This window comes from Falco punctatus, assembly GCF_963210335.1.
Source record: "Falco punctatus genome assembly, chromosome: 5".
NCBI classification, from domain to species: domain Eukaryota; kingdom Metazoa; phylum Chordata; class Aves; order Falconiformes; family Falconidae; genus Falco; species Falco punctatus.
This window is the reverse complement of record NC_137584.1, coordinates 53,263,321-53,277,643: the sequence shown is the minus strand read 5'-3', so window position 1 is coordinate 53,277,643 and position 14,323 is coordinate 53,263,321. Positions and strand designations below refer to the sequence as shown.

Below are 14,323 nucleotides of genomic sequence, written 5' to 3'. Positions count from 1 at the left end.
CACTGCAGCGCTGAGAAGTGGCTGCAATGGGAAGCAATAAGAAAACGGCTGCAGCACCACCACTGCTATCCTGAGCCACCCACCTACTGCAATTTACAGCCTCTAACACCTTTTCCAGCTCTCACAACCTTTGCTATACCCTTCCTCTTATTGTGAATCAATGTAACTGCCCTTAGATAAGATCACTGGCACTTTTGTTATTTCTTGGATCACCTCCTGCCTCCAGCTTTGGAGCAGCCTCTTCTACCTGCCACTTATCCAGAGAAAAATAAGTCCCCTACCAGTGCAGCTCTCCTTTCAGTCCCTCCTCCCCTACAAGTTCTTAGGCTTATTTCCAAGGCACTACCCAACTCTGCACTCCTCCCACTGATCACACCCAAGCCAGAAGAAACACCTTCCAGCATCCTTCATGCCAGCCTGCAGTTTCTTTTTCCATCTCCCACTTGACAGAGATGCCTTATGAGAAAGCTCTTCTACGTCTGCCCCAGGCAGGAGCAGCACAAGCAGAGACACACTCTCCACTTACACATACTCCCCTGAGAAGATCCGTGATCATGTCTCAGTCTTGCCCTTCCGCTGCCCACCCTTTCACTAGGTGCTGTATTGTCAGATCCCGCTGTCTTTCCAGGTGGCATGAGCCATCCTGCCAGAGGCAAAAAGCTAAGGTGCTACTTTAGTGAACAGGATGGCAGTAGTGGGACCATAGCATTTTTGAGAAAGGGCAAGTACTCAACTGACACTCAAAAATCACTTGATCTTTCACAGGTGCGCTTCTTAAGTCAACAGTTGGGTCCTGACAACTTTGGGTACCTATTCCCCATTCGGACCATGACTGTTCAGGTTGTTTAGAAATGCTTTAGCCATAAAGGCTCAAATGCAATTTTCCTAGATTTTTCTAGATTGGAACTAGGCTATGAGGTTCCTCAGGGCGTTTCTGAGCAGGTGGCTTGGTTTCACAGGCTAATTTTCTCCTGACAGTACATTTACTAGTCTTAAAAAACCTTGCAATTGGCATATGGTTTATTTTCATTTGCTGGCTTCTTCGGGTGTCCACCTCTTCACAAACAATTACAGAATTGTTTTACAGTACTTCCCAAGAGACAGAAAATAATTACTGCTCTGTTGAATGTGGCAATGCTTTACCCAGAGCCCAGACTTCCTGAGAGAACAACATGCTGGTTTTCATATCAAGCCTTTCCCACTTTTTCAAACCATCACCAGCTCTTCCTCAGAAATGAACTCCCCTTTTTTCACCTGCGGATGTGCTGAGCAAATTTTAAAGTGAAAAATATGTTTCACTGCACTGAGTTTGAGAGCAGACACAGAAATCCTGCTGGCTGCCTGGGAGACATCACAAGTCACATCACCCTTTTGTGCCAGAGATCCATGTCTGTAAGATGAGGAGCAGAATCTGTGAAATGCTTTAGGACTAATAAAACCTGCTCTATAATGTATAGTTATAGGTTACTATTCACTATAAGGTTTCCTGTTACTTATTTCATCCCAGTCTACTGTCAATAACCTTACTAGAGCTAGGGTAACACAGCAAGTTTGATGAGTGGCGTAAGAAAAAGGCAGGAAGTAAGCAACTGCTCATTCACATAAATTAAGCAGCATAGGACTTCAACAAGTATTGGTACAATGAAGAAGCCTCTTGCTTCTGCAAACATTTAAGTTTTTCTATCCAATTCATCAGCTGACTTCATAAATAGTTCTTCATATTTCTTTGTCATTGCACTGCCAGTATTACATGCTGAGTTAGACCAGCATTCACAGACTTGAATGATGTCTTTTGAGACAGAGTAGTCTGTGCAATCACAAAGAGGCTACAGAAGAGAAAACCATGATTACGAATCTTCTAAATTTTATGCTATAAAATCCTCTACATTTTATGCTATTTGCTGCATCGAATTACTAGGGGAGCAAATTTAGGAAAAAATGGAAAAAAAAATGGAACGGTGGAATTAATTTCCACTGGACATCTTAGAGGCCATAAGCTCAAAAAGAGATTAGACAAACTCCTAAGAGATTGGTATATCCTCCAGCTTCTGGTAATTAGCAGCTCAGGGACTACTTGAGCCTGTGGTTGCATTTGGATCACAATTCTTAGTAACCCTTCGTTACCAGAGAATCTCCTGGTACTGAATTTTTTTTCCTTATACTCTCTCCCTAAGTGACCACTACAGGCCATTAAAGCAAAGAACACAAAAGTGATGGATTTTTGACCTGCTACAGCTATTCTTACTGTCTTATGTTACATTCTTAGCAATGTCTTGATGTCCAATGCAACACTGGAGATACCCTTTTCAGGCATAAAGTGCAGAAAGAACTGGGTAATTTTGGCATTCTATCATAAGTGTGCTTGTAGTGAGATACCTGCATAATAAATTAAAATTGTGCTTATTCCAGGATTCTGTTGTTCAGTAAAGCAAGAAAAATTAGAATCTGGAAAAAATCTTTTTGGAATCTTATAATTTACTAGAACTTTGAAAATGCTTTAACATTATATCTTACTTTCAACAGCTGTTTCAAATTCAATTTTCCATTCCTTGGGCAAAAAAAACCCCACAAAACCCTCAGAATCTAGCCAGAAGTTAACACGCCATTAATAATATTGTAGTATCCATGAACTGCCAGTTTTCTTGGTAGATCTAGGTACTTTACTATATAACTGGAAAATTTCCATGGTATGCTCCATTTTAAAAGATACTTAGTGTTGCCCTTTCCATCATACAACACCTGAATGAGAAATGTCTTCATTTAAGTTCAATTGTGAGTCTTCTCACCACAGACTTGTAGGTCAGATACGAGTTCACTCCCTGCCCAACCCCACCTCCAATAATAATTCACTATCCTTCACTAGCATTCAAGCATTAAATCATTTAACTGAATTTACTTGTGGAGAAGACACTCAGAGCAAGCAGAGGTGGCAAAACCAGAACCCTTGCAGCACCACTTGAAACTACATACCACAAAAATCACATTCAAGTTCAGACACATCATTTTAACTCAGAAAACTATGAAATAAGAAATTTTTTTCTACGAACCAAGAATTAATGTAAAATCTATTTGAAAACCTTGAGTGCTAACATGGTAGAGCAGCTCAATTCACAAGCAAATATATCTGGTTTGTTGGTTGGGTTTTTTATTCACAATGCAAAATGAAGAAGCTTTAAGCCTAAGTAAAACTGATTAATGTTCATTTTTTTAAAACACAGGAGTAGGAATACCAATAAAAATTTTGTCAAATTATTAGGTGGGGTAGATGACTGCGCCAATCTATCATCTGCAATAAGTGTTTATTAATAAAACTAACAATTGTTGACAATATAAATATGTTAAATAATGCAGCAGATCACAGCATTTTCATTAGGGTTTATGAAGATCAACTGTCTTGGAAAGCTAATGAAGTTCCAGTAAACAAGATCTGCATTGCTGATCAAAAGCAGCACAGAGAGTGGTGAAGTATTGATATCAATTGCCTTCACTTTGCCAGAAGTCTTTAATTTTTTCTCAGTTGCATCGTACTCATGACCACGGAAGCAAGCATGCTGTTTCCAACTGAATCCCAGCCACAGAGCTGACACAGGATGGATGACGTGATGGGGAGGAAAAGGGATGAAGGTTCAGCACAGTAAGCAGTCAGGCAACTTCCCGTTATGCCCCAGAGTAGAACTCCTCATCTTCACACAAACCTCTTTGAGCTTTCCGAGTCACCCTCCTTCAGCGCTACTGGCGCAAGGGACAGAGCACCTGCATTGTCTGGGGACTGACCCCACATACAAGGTATTCTAGGTTTGGTCACTGAATGCCAACCCCCAGTCCTGTTCAAAGAAATACATTGAGGGCTAGACCCCAGGCCTGTACAAAATAGACCCGCTGACACTTAAACTTCTGTCCTAGAGCCAGCGAAGCTTCCCACACTTCCTACACTGTAGGAGGGAAACAAGTCTGACTGCTGCTCTAGGCCTTAAGAAGACTCCTCTCCTTCATTCCCTCTTCTTGCCCATACAAACGCATGCCATAAGCCCCCCAGACAAAGCCTTTGTAAGTTGTGGTCGGAAATCTGAACTATCTTGACCTTGAAACATGCTCAAGTCCTTTCCAGACAAAAGCCAAATCTTTCTTGGGGCTGGAGTGAGGTGCTTACACAACAGACCATCTCCATCTGTTGCTATTTGTATGCTACAATGTCAGGTATATCTAGATGTCAGACCACCACAGCACATGAGACGCAGTAGCACCGGTGTTGGCACCTGTGGCTTTTACCATACGATAGCATCTACGCTGCTGTGTATTCCTTACAATAGTTTTTCAGGCTGCCCGGGCTAAGCTTACACCAGGATGCTACTAAGTGCTTCGCTTCAGCCTTTGCCTTCCCAGTCACTGTGGATGTACCTCTAAAGTAGAGTCCCTCCACGTCCCAACCTGGCCTGTCGGTTTTCCTCTTCCACAGCCTTATACGCACTTCCAGCTTTACTGGCTGTTCTTCAATCTCATTTATTCATTCTTCACTTTGGCCGTTCTGAGGTTCCTTCCACATGGATTATAATGCCACAGGGCAGCATTCATTAGTGTGGCACATTTTCCATTACAAACATCAAGGTGCGTATAAGGCTGGGAGCGATTAACATTACTAGCTGCCCGAGACAATTACGAGGCAGCTCTGTGCAGCTCATCCAATGCAGCTCAGGGCTTGGCATCACTGACAGAACTTCTCTCAGCAGGAGCATCTTTGTCAGCACGAAAGCAGGCTAAGATCCCTCAGGCATATGGAGGGACCGACAGAGGGCAAATTCCTCCTTCAATTAGTGCCAATCACACCCTGCAACATACCGCCCATTGCGGACCGCGTGATGGCTTCCCACACTCAAGTTTTTCCATGCATATTCTGGCACTACCTGCATAAAACATGAAAGGACTAAGGGATTATTTGGCTTTCTGCATTACTAAAATTGAAATAACTGACAGCTCATGCTTATGTAACAGATTTCACTCTGTTCAACACCCAGGTTTCAAGCATTTCAACAATTTCTCGAAGTCTGAGTGACTTTGATTTGTGGCTACAGAGCACACCCAATGTTGAATATCTACCTCCCCAAATTCTTCTTATAGAGAACAAAGGGGGGGGGGTTTGAAAATGCAAAGCCAAAATGAGTAGCACTGGCAAAACAACACTTTGTTCCAGACACTGCAAAGAACATGCTGTATTTCTAAAAATTTCTTTGGTATCAGTTGGCAAAAATGGGTTACTGCTAAGTGAAAGATGATAAAAGTTCTCTTCTGAACACAGGAAAAGATAAACAGGAAACAAGGCAGATTGAACAGCTGTCTCTTACTTAGTTAACAAATACATGGATGGGAAAATAATTTATTACTCTAGTAACCCTCATCCTCTAAACATGCTCCAGTACTTAGCAATGTTCTTACCTGTCCATATTTACAGGAGGTTGATGTGAAACAATCACAGGTGTGCAGGTGACAGATTTGCTGTTGTGCGGAGACTGTGTGGCATGTTGAAGCTGAGGTCCTCCTGCAGGTTCCAAAGGAGATGCAGGACTGTTTATGGCTAGAGAGAGAAAACAGGTTTTCATAGAACAAATCTACCTCCATATTAGGATAAAACATTTCCTACAAAAGACAGCACAATCAAGGCAAGCTACAGCTTAAAAAAAAAAAAAAAAAGAAAAAGAAAAAAAGGATCACATACCCATCCCTCCCCAACCCTGCCTCCTTTGTCAAGTTTTTTGGGCACACAAGCCCTGCCCTGTTTCATGTCCAAAGTAAATGCCACAGATTTCAAAGGTGTAGCTTTACAGACAAGAATAGACATCTTACAATGACATGCACAATTCCAGCACACAAGCCAGTGGTCAAAATAGGCTGATATCTGACAGAATATTACACTGTCCTTTTTCAAGCAACAACAGAGAATGGAATAGGAGAACACTGGGACATCGTCAGTTCCATACACTGGTATTTCTTGGTTCCAGTGTTGATCACTGACTGTAATCCAAAAGGAAATCAAGAGACAAAAATCTCCATGGAAAGGATACTTCTTTCAACAAGTACCAAATCACTACTATAAAATGTTGTAGACAGCAACATAAAATTAGATCATCCTTGTGCTTCATCCAGAGACCATATGATAGATGTTACTGGCCTGCCTCCAGATGTTTTTTTGAAGTACAACTTCCGCACTGTATCTACAGTCACTCCAATTCACATGCACCTCAGTAAAAGGAAGCAGTAGCACACACACACACCCCCCCCCCAATACTAGCATCTGTTACAATAATTGCAAGGACAATTTGGCATTCATAGGCTTGGACACGTTTATCTTGGTTACCCAAAACTCCTCTGATAAGCCCCTCCTTCAGCCGCGCGGTTTTGCTATACCCCAAATGCATGGGCTGAAACTTCTATACTGCATGTCTTAGTCTGATATTTGGTTTTTATATGGAAGATACTAGAAATAAAGGTTTCAGTGCTTCTACAAATGGAATAAGAGGAAGATACACTGACTTAACATATAAAAGGAAACAGAAGAAAAAGTTCTCCTTGGAAATGCAGAGCTATCTCCTATTTTGAAGCAGAGGCCAAAAAATGACAAAAAGGTGATGGATTTCATTTCATTGTGTGATTTGGCCATTCCCACAAAGGTCTCCTCAGGTTTTGTCAAACAGTAAGAAAAAAATTAAAATTTAAAAAGTCACCATTTGTGTATGGTCAGAAGAAGTCTGTTAGACTGTGGTATGGAAAGTTAGTTGGCCAAAATATGTCCATTAATTCATATTAACTCAATAGCACATCTAGATAAAGCAAAGCCAAACAGTAGAGCAGCCCTGAGGGTGAGGGTAGTTTTTTCTTTATTCAGTCACTCAAGGACTTCAGCCTTTGCTTGGGGAAATGGAGGTCCAAATTCTCCTCTGCCTTAGGAAACTGAGTACTTACTAGTCTTCCACCTCTGGATGGAAAGCACTACCCACAGGTTAGAGAGCCATTTATAGTTTCAAGAACTATTTAAACGGATAATAGCACCTTCATCAATAACTATAGCAAAAGATGACATCCCAGATACACACAGTATTAACAGTTCACAAACTTCCCCCCCTCCCAAGGACAATATATAAATAAATAACTTCCAAACACATATAATGAAATCTGTGTCAAAATGTTTCCTGGCAGTGCTAATTGTAAGTGTCCACTTTAAACATCAAGAAAAAAAGTCATACATCAGCCAGTGCTGTTATTTGTCTTCCATGTTACTCAACTCAAATACAAAGGAGAAAAAAGATATGTCATTTAATATGTTACGCTACAAGAGGATAAGCCATTTCATAGCTCAACTTCAGTGTCTTTAAATACTGCCAATTCATACTTGGTGATTGTTGAATATAAGCTACATTTTCTTTTTCATTTATTCCAAGTCTTAAAATTTTATATAAAACTTTATTTAAAATGACCAGGGAAAAAAAAAAAAAAGATAGAGGGAACAGAATAGAAGGAAAGACTAAGAGTGTGGGTGTGTGAGAAGACTAGGCTTTTCAAGGAGTTTGGGGGAAAAAAAAAAAAAAAAGGAAATTAAGACTAAGTAAATAAGGCAGCAGGTATGGAAGAAAGAAGTCACAGGGAGATGTTTAGAATAATGACAGTTTCTTTCGATGACTGAGATGAAATAATCCTTTAAGAAAATGGAGTAAGTCTGCAACAATCACATCTGTAATCCTACGCAAAAGAAACTGTAGAATCAGTTTCATCAGAATCAGAAAATAATTTGTTTCTTTTCACTTTATAAATTAGATTTGGTAATCAACTCCCTCTCCTTAAACGTCAATGTGACAAAGTTGCTAAAACAGCTGATTCATTTAGTAAGGGCTAACTACCTATATGGAAAGGCTAAACAAATAATGTTTACTAAGATTTCAGTTATACTCCTCTCATGGCTTTCTTTACTGCAATTAGGGTGCCAAGTTTCAGAACTGTATCTCCAATCATTGTGCTTAGCAGGCATTTATTCACCTGTTGTGCTCAGGGCACAATTAAACACAATACCTGCTTCTCCAGTAATATTTGCCTTCGATATATGTCCATTTTGCTGGTCATTTGGTTTCTACAAAAGAAGCACAGTTTTGTAAATTAAAAATGGCACAGGCAAAAAGAAGTGAAATGAGTCCAATATTTACACATTATGTAGCAGCACTGACCTTATCTACAGCTTCTACACGCCTAGTTCTCTTCATGATCTCTTCCAGCCTCTACAATGAAATATAAAACGGTAAAATAATATTTGCTGGCATTAATTTAAAAATATCTCTCTCAAACCAAAACTGCTTGTCAGTTATCAGCTGCACCTGTTTATTGCAAAAAGATGAAATATTTATTACTATTGGCAATATTGCCTTCACTTTCACATCAGGCTAAGCAGATGAGGACTGCGGCTTTTCTGAAGGCACATTTATATCTACAGCTGAGGTGGAAGCAAACTGCTAAGGCAAAACAAATTACTGTTTCTCTATGTGTACTGAGTTTACCTTCTTCCTTTCCAAGCGCTCTTGCTCTTCTCTTTGGAAATGCTTTTCACGTTCTAATCGAATCCGCTCTGCCTCTTCCCGTAGGCGAACTTCCTCTTCTTTCTGAGTTCATGGTAAAAGAAGTGAGGAATAATTTACTTTTAAGGACAGATTACACTGATATCTGCTTAACTGCATATCTACAACATACCTACAGCTGAAAAGACACTTTTGGAATTTACAAGTCACTAAAAACCTTTTCAGACTGAATTGCACATTTCTTGATTAATCTCCATGGTTTGCATAGCATTAGGAGATGCATAACTAAACAATAGACATATTTGGTTCTGTGCATGAAAACATGTCAGATTACAAACAAGGAACAAATTTCCTAGCCTTCAGCACTAAAACAGCAGCCAGGAAAGTATTAAAGAGATTCATGTTTTGAGTGGTGGATGTTTTTGAGAGCCACACAGAAGCAGCAGAAAGTTTTATTTGGCCAACAGAGTCATTGCTTAATGACACCAAGGACAAACAGCCACAGGTACATTAACACAAGCTTTCCATTCCTGCTTTTTTAATTAAATGTAAAACTTGTCTGGAATATACTGTAGAGAGGCCTTGTTCCTTGACAGCGACCGTGTTGTATAATGGTACTACTACAAAGTTCATTTGTTACAGCTTTAACATCCAAAAAACGCTGGCCATGCTCTATCTCTGAGTGCTAAACTGGGGATGTACCTCAGTTTAGCATTTCAAAGAAAGCAACATCTATCTTCTGAAAAAGAAAACTACAGTTTCTAAGCTATATTCACTAACATCATCCTTTAAGCATTTATTTTCAGAAGCATACATTTAATTATACACCAGAAGAAAAAAAAATAACATTTATGAGGCAGATTAAAGTGCTGAGTTTTGCGGGCGATAAAGCGCATGCAAAAAGTAAAAGCACGTGCAAGAGGAATCCTATCCAGAAAGCTTACCACAGTCTCTCCTGCAGTCAGTAAACCAACATTATATCCATCAAAAATGACAGCACTTGAAAAATTATATTTTTATTTATTTACTTTTATATCTTTTGAGTAGCTGCTCTGATTTCAGGAGGGCTGCACCAGGTAAAGGTTCTCCTTGGCTTGATTAAAGTGATCAAACCCCATCCTTTCCCACTAGCCCCACACAAAAGCAGTATTGGGCATAGGATTACAACTCAGCAGTGCTTATCTCTGACACTCTGAATAGTTAGTTATCTTGGCATCTAGACTTTCTTTAACTGTGGGAATAAAGAGTTGTCTGCTATAACACCATTCATTAAAGTCCCCCAAGACAACTCTATTTTTTTCATCACGATTTACCAGGAATAGGAAAGGATTTGTTCTAAAAAAATAAATTCTACAGGGAACCAAACAAAACCCAACTCCTTACCAAATGTTTTTGTCAAAAAGAACTCTCTTTATTCTTTGGACCACTCTATGGAATGAGCTCTGCCCTGACCCTATTCACTTTACATATAGCACTTAAATTTTAGATATCCCTCTGATCTAGGTACTGTGTAAGAGGTGCTTTTTCACCCACTTCACTGCCACCCAGACTGGCATAGAAATTCCAGGAGGGAAGCATACTTGTTTCTGAATACGCTCCATCTCTTCTTTCTCCTTCTGTTCCTTCTCTTCTGCCTGTCGGCGCAGCCGTTCTTCCTTTTCCCGCTCCTCTGCATCCTTTCGGGTTTTTTCTGCTTCCTGTCTGCGAGCTTCTTCCTCTTCTCTGCGAGCTCTTTCTTCAGCTATCCTCTGTGACAGCTCCTCCTTCTTTTGCCTGCAACCATGAAACAAGCATAAGGAAAGTAAGTAAAAAAAGGAGGGGAAAATCCCCAAACCACAAGATTCCTGACCCAAGACACCAGCACTGCAGAACAGCTGGATAAAGGTTGCACTACTGTCTCATGAGTTGGCAGTTCTGCTTCCAGCACCAGCCAGAGGTGAAGCTCTATGGAACATAAAAAACTTTGAAGACAATACGAATACTTCTCCAGCATATGCCTGGCTTTCACTGATCTATGACTCTCATACTTTCTGAATCAGAAACAGTATAATTGACTTTAATACATCTTGCAAAACACTTCATTCTGTAATTTCATTTCGTTATATTTTGAAATAGTAGACATTTTTGGTACTCATTTTATCTTGTGGCAGTGACTCCTGAATTTAAAAAAAGTATTTAATTCTGCTGATTTTTGAACATTACCTCCTAACCTCACTTAGTGCCCCCTCATCCTTGTATTCTGGGAGTTAATTACTTTTCCACTTCACCTTTGATGTTACCCAAATTATTTAGGGCTTTGTATCTTATGATATCCCCACTCAGAAGTAAAGGGCAGGTGGCCTTCCCAGCTGAAGAATCCTTACCTGTTTAGTAGATTTTCATATGAAAGCTGTTCTATACGTGTATTGGGTTTGCATGGCGAGGTTTTGGTAGTGGGGAGGGCTACAGGGGTGGCTTCTGTGAGAAGCTGCTAGAAGCTTCCCCTGTGTCTGATGGAGCTAATGCCAGCCAGCTCCAAGACAGACCCACCGCTGGCCAAGGCTGAGCCCATCAGCAATGGTGGTAGCACCTCTGGGATAACGTATTTAAGAAGGAAGGGGGGGTGGGGGGTGGGAAATCTGTGCACATTTTGCAGCTGGAGAGAGAACTGAGAATACGCGAGAGCAACAGCCCTGCAGACACCAAGGTCGGTGCAGAAGGAGGGGCAGGAGGTGCTCCAGGCGCCGGAGCAGGGGTTCCCCTGCAGCCCCTGGTGAAGGCCATGGTGGGCCAGGCTGTGCCCCTGCAGCCCATGGAGGTTAACGGTGGAGCAGATAGCCACCTGCAGCCCATGGGGGGACCCCACGCTGGAGCAGGGGGATGCCCAAAGGAGGCTGTGACCCGTGGGAAGCCCATGCTGGAGCAGGGTCCCGGCAGGACCTGTCGACACATGGAGAGAAGAGCCCGCACTGGAGCAAGTTTGCTGGCAGGGCTTGTGACCCCGTGGAAGGGACACACACTGGAGCAGCATGAGAAGAACTGCAGCCCATGGGAAGGACTCATGTTGGAGAAGTTCATGGAGCACTGTCTCCCATGGGAGGAACCCCAGGAGGAGTGTGAGGAGTCCCCTCACTGAGGAGGAAGTGGCAGAAATATCTTGTGATGAACTGACTGTAACCCCCATTCCCTGTCCTCCTGCAGGGGAGGAGGTAGAGAAAAATCAGGAGTGAAGTTAAGCTCAGGAAGAAGGGAGGGGTGGGGGGAAGATGTTTTTAAGATTTAGGTTTTATTTCTCATTATCCTACTCTGATTTGCTTGGTAATAAATTAAACTAATTCCCCCAAGTCAAGTCTGTTTTGCCCGTGACAGGAATTGGTAAGCAATCTCTCCCTGCACTTATCTTAGCCCATGAGCCCTTTGTTTTATTTTCTCTTCCCTGTCCAGCTGAGGATGGGAGTGATAGAGCGACATTGGTGGGCACCTGGCATCCAGCCAGGGTCAGCCCACCACAGCTTGTGATCTTCTTTGATGTCTGCCTGTACTTATTTTCCTGGTTTTACTGATTTTACTATCTCAAAAAGTATAAAACTCAACACTCAAGACATGGATTCACCTCTGATAGTACAGAATGACATTTTAATTTTGTTCTCCCTTTCTAGTAACTCATAAGAGTTCATTTATTTTGTTGACAGTGACTCACATGATACTTTCATACACTCAACTCCAAACAAGATCTCTTCCTTCAGAAACAATTAGCCCCGAGACGACCACCACCACCACTTGAGTCAAATGGAGGATTATTTCCTTATATGCATTCCTTTATGCTTATCAGGATTGCAATTGAGCTTCCGCTTTGTATCTCAGCAATGTAAGATACATCTGAAATATTTGACAACTACTATATCTCATTGAAGACCAGCAGTATCTCACTGGTCACAACGCCTTTCCAAGTTAATTTATGAAGGCACTGCACAGACTGAAAACTCCTTTCACTGTGATAGCTGATTATTTACTTTTTGTTTTCAATATTTCAGTCTTAGTATTTATTCACCATATTACTCTTTTGCCGCAGCTTATTTTCTTTAAAAACCTTTTTGGGAGGGGATCATGTTGTGAGTCTTCTGGAAAGACGGGCTATTTTAACTGGCCCTGCCTTGTCTTTATGTTCATCAACGTTGTTAAAGAAGTCCAACAAATTCAAGAGGCATGGCATCCCTCTAAAAAGGTGTTACAGCCACAGTCGTAAGTATTCAGATAGCAGATAAGTATCTACTATCCTTTGCTAGTAGAAAATGAGACACAACATCCATTATCCTCCAAAACTGTTGGGGGGCTTGATTTTAAATAAGAAAACAAAAAGATTTAAGTCACAGCTGTTGGACACCTGAACACCACCCAAAGTAAGAGACATTGTGCCAATCACAAAGATAAAAACAGCTATGCAGAGTTCTTTAGCTGGAATATGGAAATATAGCCTTGTTAATTTCTGATGAAACAATGAATCACAACAGTAAGGATCTGCTCTCTCTTCCTATCCTATTTTAAAGCACTATTTGGGGTAAGTTTTACCCTTACATACCTGCTTAGGTATATATTGCACTTACAAAAAACCCAACAGGAAAATCTGTTTTCAGGGAGGAACTTGTGCCTCCTGCACTTCAGTACTGTGCTTCACGTATCACAACTTTAACAACAGAATATATACAAGAAGCTGCTAGGAGGCTACTAAAAATGTATCTTATCCACTACAGAGGTCTAGAATCACCTTTCAAACTCTTCCCTCTCCCTCCTTTCTTGCTCCTCCCGTTCCCGCTGCTCACGGGCAAGGCGCCTCTTCTCAGTCAGCAGCCTTGTTGCTTCTTCAGCATCTGTTGTACCTGCGGAGGTCTTTGTGGGTGCTGGGGGTGGAGAAAGAACTGGCAGAGCAGGAGGCAGGGACAGGCTGGCTGCTGAAAACACATAGGAAGGAAAACTAGTTTGTACAGACACAGTAGCCAAGATGACACTCTTTTGAAAGGAACAGAAAATAGTTTAAAATATTCTATAAATATTTTCAAGCTTACGTGGTTTCATAAATGATTCAGAGGAGGAAGAAATTTCTAGATGCTAGGGGTTCATATTCCTTAAGGAAAGTTTCTTTTTACATGTGAAAGCAGCTGCAGTTGAAAGGTTAAGCCAACTTTTCTTTGGGAGAATAAATGCTGATGGGTGCTCAACAGGAGTTACGCTGACTCAGCAAGTCCCTACCATCACAAGTTTGCCCAACTCTGTTCGGTGAGCAGAAAAGAAACATGGTGATATTATATTTCCTTCTGTCTGATAGTCTACAGCTGAAAAGCAGAGCCAGACTTTTTGGTGACAGGCCAGTCACTTTTAGTGACCTCAAACATCAGCTGTCTGAAGTGATCTGCACTAAGGGTAGGACACAAGCTATCATCAATTGTGCAGTTACTCCAACCTGAGGCAACTCGTGGGACCAGAACACGGCTTCTTAACAAGCTTTGCCACTATTGGTGAACCATGGCTTGTGTTCAGATCTTAATAGTGTCTTCACATAAATTCTTCATTCAAGACTAGCTTTGGCCACCTGGTAGAGAAGGTGTTACAGGTTTTTCTCAAGGAAAACACTAGTTCATATTTCTGTAAGGTTGCCTGGCACTCTCTAGCACAGGTACAGAACACCTCAACTGCACTTTTTCTTGAGAGGCCAGGGACCATTACCAACACACAAGCTAACTGAAGGAAGCATTCCCAGGGTAATCACATCTGGTAATGCAGACAAACATGGACAG

At 41.2% G+C, this 14,323-nt stretch overlaps 1 protein-coding gene across 2 annotated transcripts in view; it reads right to left on the bottom strand.

The window, feature by feature from the left end:
• The window catches only part of MAP7 (microtubule associated protein 7), a 131,735-nt gene that overhangs the window by 4,387 nt on the left and 113,025 nt on the right, over nucleotides 1–14,323 (bottom strand). For both annotated transcript variants that reach the window (XM_080390128.1, XM_080390129.1), the window contains 6 exons: nucleotides 13,297–13,480; nucleotides 10,133–10,325; nucleotides 8,535–8,636; nucleotides 8,208–8,258; nucleotides 8,056–8,113; nucleotides 5,431–5,569 (listed from right to left, as the gene is read on the bottom strand). In XM_080390128.1, the coding sequence (XP_080246254.1) occupies nucleotides 5,431–5,569; nucleotides 8,056–8,113; nucleotides 8,208–8,258; nucleotides 8,535–8,636; nucleotides 10,133–10,325; nucleotides 13,297–13,480 (727 nt within the window). The remainder of the gene's footprint in view (nucleotides 1–5,430; nucleotides 5,570–8,055; nucleotides 8,114–8,207; nucleotides 8,259–8,534; nucleotides 8,637–10,132; nucleotides 10,326–13,296; nucleotides 13,481–14,323) is intronic.